General features: G+C 30.8%; 1 protein-coding gene across 1 annotated transcript; it reads right to left on the bottom strand.

Annotated features, from left to right (window-relative positions):
• Window positions 1–1970: 1970 nt before the first annotated feature.
• LOC125847608 (adenylate-forming reductase 06235-like) lies at window positions 1971–3596 on the bottom strand. Its single transcript, XM_049527248.1, has one exon. The coding sequence runs from the start codon at window positions 3594–3596 to the stop codon at window positions 1971–1973; it is 1626 nt and encodes a 541-aa protein (XP_049383205.1).
• Between the last annotated feature and the right edge of the window lie 5831 nt (window positions 3597–9427).

The raw sequence follows: 9427 nt of genomic DNA, 5'->3' as shown, positions 1-9427 counted from the left end.
GTTATGCTTTAGAATTCCCCTTACATGCTCGTACATTCCACGTACTGAGCCATTTGTCTTGCATCCTTGCATAATGCAGATACATGTATTCAGGAGATCATCTACAGGAGCTTCGTTGATAATACATGGAGTTCGAGTTAGCTATGGTGAGCCTCCTTGCTTCCGGAGGGTTCCACTTTTACTTTCAGTTATATCAGTTGTAAGGAGGTCGTGGGTCTTGTCCCGACTTCCATCTTTGTCATTTAGAGGCTTCATAGATAGACTGTAGAGTTTCAGAAGTTTGTTCATTTATTTTATTACATGTTATAGAGACTTAAGTTGCCTATTTTATGGCGGGTTGAATAATTTATTTTTATTTAGAGTTTTTCATTTGAGTTAAAGCTTTGTATGAGTTTCATGAATTTTTATTCACTTTTTAAGCTTTGTATGCTTGAGTTAGTCTTCCGCTTGTAGTCAGCTAGGATGAGGGTTCGCTTGGGGACCAATAATGGTCTTCGAGTGTTGGCCACGTCCAGGGTGTAGACTCGGGTCGTGACAAGCACCTTCAACATAGACAATTGCACCAGTCGATATATCAAAACTTTGTATCTCACCAATATTTTTNTCCGGAGGGTTCCACTTTTACTTTCAGTTATATCAGTTGTAAGAAGGTCGTGGGTCTTGTCCCGACTTCCATCTTTGTCATTTAGAGGCTTCATAGATAGACTGTAGAGTTTCAGAAGTTTGTTCATTTATTTTATTAAATGTTTTAGAGATTTAAGTTGCATATTTTATGGCGGGTTGAATAATTTATTTTTATTCAAAGTTTTTCATTTGAGTTAAAGATTTGTATGAGTTTCATGAATTTTTATTTACTTTTTAAGTTTTGTATGCTTGAGTTAGTCTTCCGCTTGTAGTCAGCTAGGATGAGGGTTCGCTTGGGGACCAATAATGGTCTTCGAGTGTTGGCCACGTCCAGGGTGTAGACTCGGGTCGTGACAAGCACCTTCAACATAGACAATTGCACCAGTCGATATATCAAAACTTTGTATCTCACCAATATTTTTATCAGTTATATCAATACCGAGGGGATACATAGAAAATTCAACCTCACGTTTCTTCACCTCAACGTACAACTTTACCCCATATCATTCCTAATAATCAGTGGAGATGAGTTTCCTTCTACAATGTATTGAATCTAAATTTTTTTTCTCAATTCATCAATATTCAACTCAACTGCAATGGCTAGAACTAGATTCATGAATGAAATATTTTCACCAACCACTATCCCATCACTCTTGTATCTTTCATAGCTCACTCTCCCATACTCTTGAATGCCTCAGCAAAATCAAAATATTCATTTTGTATCTCATCCAATTTTCAACAAAAAAATTTAATTCCACTCAAAAGTTTCTTCGTTGAAACAGGAAAAAGATGAACAAGATTTTGCATTGGTTAGTTATTTTAGGATTCACGTTTCTCTGATTGACAATAATGAGGAACTAAATAGCGTTAATTGTGGGATTTTATTTTGATTTTCCATTTTGTTTTCCATTTTAAGCTCAATAGTCTCAAATATAATGTATCACAATTAATATATTCGGACTGTCAGTTATGTATCCGAAATGTGTAAAATTTAAGGGACTAATGTAATTTCAATAAAAGTAGGGGTAGGATGTAATTTCATCATTACACTATGGGATTTCTAAAATTTATACTTTTATAATTTAGAATTCTTTTTATTAGGAAGATACGTCTACATTCTATAATAAAAATAATGAATTTATTTTTAGTAAACACCAATAGATTTGAAGAGGATAAAATATATTATCTACAATACAAAATTTACATGAAATATTTTGGGATAAACGTGCAATGCACGTTTCCAGAAGTAGTAGAAATAAAAAACTCACATAAGACCTAATGTATGCATATGAGATTGACAAAAATATAATAAGCTTAATATTCCACAAATAAAAATGAATTGAATTTCAAGAATCCCAAATAGGACCAAATGCAGGGATTCCAGATTTCTTGCAAGCATTAACCACATCTCTACTCCCTTCTGGATTGCTAGTAACAATAACAACTTCAGCTCCCCATTTTCGCGCTGCGTCAACACTCATTTCTGATACGTTTGGACGTCCTAGCAAGGCTGTATCGTGTATAATCACTTTCTCCTTTGGATGCCCGCTTAACATCTCTTTTATTTCCTTACCGAAATTTTGTTCCACTCCTTTTGTCACCCAGAGAAAACACACGTTAGCTGCGCTAGGTTGCAAAAGGAACGATAAAAATACACAAATTCCAGACCCCGTTGCAACCACTAGGACTCTGTTGTACATGTTTACTAAATAAGGCAAGCCCGCGAAATGAACTTGTCGTACCCATAAATGGCTTGGGGGGTTTGACACTAAGGTTTTCGTGAAGTCACCAACCGCGCCTGCCAACATCATGTGTTCTGCCTTCCCATCCGAAATGATCCCAAACGCATGCCATTCAGAGAGGGGAGAAGGACTAATTCGTCCTAAAATTCCCGCTTTGACTCCTCCCTCGAATTTTATAATCGTTGCATGTCCCGACGGAGACGTGACCTTAACTGGAACACGTCTCACGGTTATCCAGGGGAGGATTATTAGCACAGTGATAGCCAATGTGAACAAAAATTCTTGTTGTTTGATCAGCTTGGAGCCAATTTCTGCGTTGTTGTAAGATTTAGTTTCAGGATTATAAGAAACCGTTAAGGTAATGAAAATCCAGAGAAGTGCTAATGCTATCCATCCAACGAAACGATGAATCCTCTCGAAGAAATTGTGATGGAGATGTCGAACGAGAGGAAATGCAGCGAGTGAGGACAAGAAGAGAAGTGAAAGAATTGCAAAAGCAACACCAACGATTTCAGGGGAAGTGTTTTCTTTGTCTTTCAACGTTTGGATTAACGCATAAACGAGCCATGCAATCGATGAAATTGCACAGCCACTATGGATTCCACCGAGTGACTGGAGTAAAGACGTAACAATAGTTTTGATTCGTATAGGAATCCAAGACCATCCCAAGCAATTCACCGCGAGCCAAAATACGACTCTTAAAAATGCTTCGCTTCGACAGAGTGTCAAAGCGAAGATGTTCCCAATTGAAAACAGGACAGCTTTTTTTCTTGCGTATGGGAAATTTCCCGTACTAGCAAGAATTAAAAAAGTAATATTTAGAACTAAAGATAGCGCGAATAATCGCTTGTATACTGTAAACAAGCCTTGATCAAGAAGGATGATGGACAATCGCGATGATTTTTTTTTATTTTTTTCACGTTCACTTAGTGTCTTCGGAGGTAGAAATGGCAATGGACATGAACCCTTTTGAGGGATTTGCAAAATTGGCCCCTCTTTGTCGTAACAACCTTTTTCAAGAGTATCAACATCTTCATCTTCATCTTCGTTTGCGTCTATCTCTAGATCACAAAAATGACTACTAGTACGACCCATTGATCTATTGCTACCATGAGAATTAGATTCACTAGTAGGTGGTTTAGGAATGGAAAATGGATCGTTACGAGGCTTTATCTCGAAAGCTACTCCTCTACTACTTGCAAATCTTTCTAACTTGTCTTCAGTTTTCATTTATTTTCTACCGTGAAAAAAAAGAAGGGAAGTTAGATGAAAACAAAATAATATAAGCTATGGATGAAGAATTGAAGCTAGGATATGTAAGGTAATTGAGTTTATGTATTTATAGTCCAATTTATGGCTCAATCAGACATTCAAAGTCCAATTATGATCTTTTAATATAATATTTAAAATATTAAAGAGTAAGTGCATTATGTCTTAGTTCATATTTCTCTTATTAAACTTCAATATATATAGACCAATCGTGTGTTAAGGTTGTGGTGGACGGTTTTGGGTGTGCATCTGTCAGTTCGGTTCGGTTCGGTTTTATGTATTGTTGGTTCAGTTTTTCAGTTTTTAAATATGCTAACCCAATAACAAACCAATAAGATATCTTTTTATCGATTTTCGGTTTATCGATTTTTGGTCGTTATCGATTCGGTTTTCGGTTTATCCAATAAGAAAATGTCCGTAAAATATTAGTATATGACCTCTCATTTGTTTTAATGTTTTGATATAGTAAAACAAGAAAGATAATGAGAAATTACATTAATTAATAAGAGAAAATAAGTACGAAGGTTATAATTACATGTCACCGCCAAAACAAAGTATGAAATTTCTTATTTTAATCAAATTACAAACATTTACAAACTTGCAAAAGCTACAACCTACAATTACAAACTAAAACTAAAATGAAATAGTCCAACAAGACTAAAACTAAAACTAAAATCAAATAGCTATCATTGTGAACCCTTACTTTAGTCTTTAGGTTTTGATTAAACAGTAAAGACTAGTATAGCGGCCTAGTGTGAAGTGAGTATAGAGTACTAATAATTTGATATGGTTATAGTGTGTAGTTATATATTAAATTATTAATATCTAATAGTAAATTATTAGTGTCTTATTGGGTTATCGGTTTACCCAATAACCCAATAATAAAAACCGATATCAAACCAATAACCCAATAACTTTTTTTTATAAAACCATAAAAAACCCAATAACCCAATAACATTTTTTCGGTTCGATTTATTGATCAGTTCGATTTTTGCACACCCTTATTCTCTACCTTCAATTAGTTTCAAGTTCATTTTTTGGTTACTAAGAAAATCTTATTAGTAGCGCCTATCGTGGGCTCAAAAATGTAATCTACAATACGTGAACTTAAATTAATCGATTGAATTTCAATATAGATTTAAAACATCAAATGAAAACTAATATTATTTTTAAAAAAACTTCAATATATAGTGTTTGGCGTTTATTTAGTTTACTAGTTACAAATAACCAGTGCAAGCATGGGTCCAATATGTATATTCTATTTGTTCTAATTTATGTGGCATAGTTATATGATTTTAAAATTTAAATTATTAATTATTGTGATTTATAATATATTATTTACACAAAAATCAAATAATCTATGTTAATGTCTCTGTCCCAATTTATATGACAAGTAAAATATTAAGAATCAAACAAATTATTAATATCTTTTTAACTACTTTAAGTTCCTAATCATCATCGACTGACCATAAACTTCTCACATTCTCTTCTATATATAGGAGGAAAAAAATGTTACTCTGTCCCAATTTATGGCACTTGTAAAATTTCGATAGCCGACCAAAGTTTTAATATATTTATTAAATGCTAATTTAAGCTATTAATTATTATGATTTATATTATTATTTTTTTCGTAATTTTTAAGACATAACACATTAAAAAGAAATGTAAAAAAGATAAATTAAAATTCAAAACAACTAAATATATGTTGTTTCCTTTATCTCAATTTTAAGAGTCACATGTAAAATTTTGAGAGTTAATCAAAATTTAATATATATACTTCAAATATTTTAAGTTGTTAGGTATTGTGTGATTTATAGTATTTTAACGTAATTTTCAAATAATACATGTTACTCCTTCAATCCCAATTATACGGTATAGGTGAAATTTCGAAGTTAATTTTTTTTTTTTAATATTTTAAGTTGACTTATAATATTATTTTTTATAATTTTTAAATGGATAACATACCAAAAAAATAAATAATACAAATAAAGTAAACAAATAAAAATACTGAATATAAATAAATAAAATTAAAGGGGAAGAGCAAATAGATCAATTGACCAAACTCATCCTTCCTCAACATTCCCTTTTGTAATACATATTTCACAAAGTGTCATAACAAAGAGCAAACACAAGTATGTAGAATTTCGAAAATACCATGTCTGACTCGAAGCTCCTCTGGGATTAACCAACCATGTCAAATATTAATTAATGAAAATAATATGGTAAAATAATTATATCAATCATTATTTTTTTAACGAACAAATATGACAAGTAAAATTAAATGGAGGGGTTCTATACTTCAAAGTTATACTAAGAAGTAACTTGTAAAAAAGAATAAATAATGAGAAGAATCAATAGTATGAATCGATGGAAATGTTATCCTCTGATTGATAATTTATATGAAATCAATTTATGTCAATTAGTTATAATTAACAACATGGGTTGTGGTGCACTAGTGATGGGAGTGCTTCATCCTTAATCAGAGGTCTTGGGTTCGAGCCTTGGGTATGGAGAAAATCCTGTTGGGAGCGCCACCCCCGAATGGGCCCTGCAGTGCGCGATCCGGATTTAGTCGGAGCTCCAATATGGACTCCGAACACCGGGTGGGAAACCAAAAAAAAAAAGAAATTGATATTTTTTATTTGAATCTTATATAGAAAATAAAATTTTCTCTTTTACTTGTTCAGTTTAATGAATTGAGATAAAATATTGTTTTCATATGATATTATTTTTGTCATTAAATAATTAAATGAAATACTAATAGTCAAATTTAATAAATATTTTTATAATTTATTTCTGTAAAACTAAAAATTCTATCTAACCTGCAATTTTAATCATATCTATGAAAAAACTTATCCGCACCGGGTATTTACATCAAGTCAATGCAATTTTCATTATTACGTGATTTAATGAAGTAAAATGAACTATAAATTTAAACACATGACATGCATGTATTGGCTTGATGTAAACACCCGATGCGGGTAAGTTTTACCGATCGCGTAATAGTAAGCACTGGTCATTACCTCTAGTTATTAGTTTTGATCTTATAGCATCATTGACAATTTGGCATAGTTAAATTCTCAACTCAGTAATGATCATGCAATTTCAAACATAGCATACATCATGATAAACTCATCATAAAGATTTTCAAATTAAATAGTCAACTCAAAGATTTATTATGCAATTAACAAACTTATCATAAAAAATATTCAAACATTTCAACTCAAGCCATAATTATATTATGTACATAGATTATGGTAAGTGTTTAAGATCCATGTACGGTTACAACCTTAACCAGATGTCTCAAATTCAAATCTTTGAAAATAGAAAAAATCATGCTAAAAATATCGCCCCCAAAATAGATATTGCTATGCACAAATTTAAATTTAATTGAACTTCAGTACGAATATCACATAAGTACCGATTGAAAAATAATAAAAAGATACATACTAGGTCAAATTAAAGATGCGTAGATATAGTGCTTACTATTAATTAAATAAATATGATCAAAGCTTTGACAAACGTCTATTCAAGATTCAACAAAGTCAAATTTGATGATACCACTTGTACCCCTTGAATTTAGTGTTCCTAATACATAGGTATTAGCTGGATATAGGCTGTTTGAAAACTACAAAACTAATAAAAATACGATCCATTATTTTATATTTTTCAAAGCACAGTTCGATTCATCGATAGTAAGTCAATTATTCTCTTTTTTCTATCTAAATGATGGTGATATTTCAAGTAGAAAAAAAATAATAACTGATAATTAAAGTGCGTTTTGATAAATAGTTAGATTCAAATAGAAAATTCGCACATTATTAAATCAAATAACTGAAGCATTCTAGATGTGTCTTTAATCATTAACTCTAAAATAAAATGAAACTTGTTATATCACTTAGTGTGAACCTATCTACTCGAATCTTAATGAATAAACTTACTCGATACATATGTTTGTTGCGTGGCAATTTAATCAAGGCACATACAAATTCATCTGAACATTATTGTTATCAAAATAACTAAATAAATAAGTAAATAACACATACGAAAAACATGAAATAAAGTCCTCTATCCCTTTAAATCTTTACTTATTACATCCCAAAACAATATTTGGTCCCTCAATTCAATAACTTTTTTTTTCCCGCAAATGTACCACTAGACAGTGTCTAGTGGCCTTTTATTAAACATAAAAAAGATCAATAGGGATAAATGCAAGTAGGGGGCAAGGTCAATTCAATAACTTACAATTGAGTCTCTAGTTTCTTTTTCTATAAATCTATAAAATAGAAGAGACAGTTTCAAGTGTGTTATTTGTTGTAAAATTTAAAAATAAGGACATTTTACTCATTTGATCTAACAGCTGATATGCATTTTAGGATATATACATATTTGGCTTATATTTTATTTTTGAATGGACACCTAGCAACTTTTCTTGGTCTCTATCACTTATTCTCTTCTTCTCTTGAGATGGGATTTGTCCGAAAAGTTGATGGGTGTTAAAGTTATTTGTTGATTTACAGGTGATCATGTGGTGTAGATGTTAAGTGTGGGTTTATTTTGTTGATTGAAAATTTCTGAAATTAGGAATTATGGGTTTTGCAAACAATGTTTCCTGTGTGGTTATCCTAATATGGAAATGAATCAACATGATTCTGAAAATATTTCTATTGATTTTGATGACTACATTCTTTTGGAACTTTACGCTTTCTTTCGATGCTTGTTACGTATTGTTTCATAATGTATTATATTATATTATATTGTATTATATTGTATTGTATTATGTTATATTGTATCGTACTGTATTGTTTTAATGAATACAATATTTGGATAGATTATATCGTTTTCCGTTATTACATAAATGTCACACATTCATAATTTGAGTGATAAACCTACAAGAAAAGTAGGAGTTAATATCTTAAAAGGTCACTGAACTATGAGAAATTATCTAATAAAGTCATTGAACTTTGTTCTGTATCAATAAAATCACTCAACTTAAAGTTTTTATCTTCAAAAATCACTCAATTACATTTATCATTAAAATATATTTGACATAACAATTAAATTATTAAAATACATTTGACACAAATTAAATTATTTTTTATGAAATTTATTTATTTTTATACGGACTCCCCCCTCCCCCTTTTCCTGTGTCATCAGTTTGAACAAATCGAGCTAATCGAACAAATTTTCCAAACAAATTCAACCTCAGTCGACGTCTTATTCAAATATAAGGAATGACCAAGATCCAGGATTCTTTGCTAACATAATTACTACTTCACTTCTCTTTGCCTTAGCACAAGCTGATCACTTGTTATTATCTTCTATACTATTTATTAATTTTATGTTCTAAAATTTGTTTATGTGACAATGTCTTTACTCCCAAATCCTAATCAAACATGAAAAATGCAACTATTAGCATAATATAAACAAATAGATTTTATAATTTATTGATTTGTGGAGTCCATGATTATATGATATTAAAAAAATAACTTATTTTATCATGTCAAATATATCTTAATGATAAATGTAGTTGAGTGATTTTGGAAGATAAAAACCTTAAGTTGAGTGATTTTATTGATACAAAATAAAGTTCAGAGTGATTTTATTGATATAAAATAAAGTTCAATGACTTTATTAGATAATTTCTTATAGTACAATGACCTTTTAAGATATTAACTCGAAAAGTAGAGTACGGGGTAGAGTTATTATGAAAATGTAGGATAAAGATGAAATATGATTATTAAATAATAAATAAAGATAAAAATGAGAAGAAAATTGTAAGGTAACGACGC

This window comes from Solanum stenotomum, chromosome 12, assembly GCF_019186545.1.
Source record: "Solanum stenotomum isolate F172 chromosome 12, ASM1918654v1, whole genome shotgun sequence".
NCBI lineage: Eukaryota > Viridiplantae > Streptophyta > Magnoliopsida > Solanales > Solanaceae > Solanum > Solanum stenotomum.
Note: the sequence above shows the minus strand (reverse complement) of the source record. Positions and strands in the feature narration are given on the sequence as shown.

Coding starts and splice junctions, on each gene's coding strand:
- LOC125847608 (XM_049527248.1), bottom strand. CDS start 3,596: ATGAAAACTGAAGACAAGTTAGAAAGATTTGCAAGTAGTAGAGGAGTA.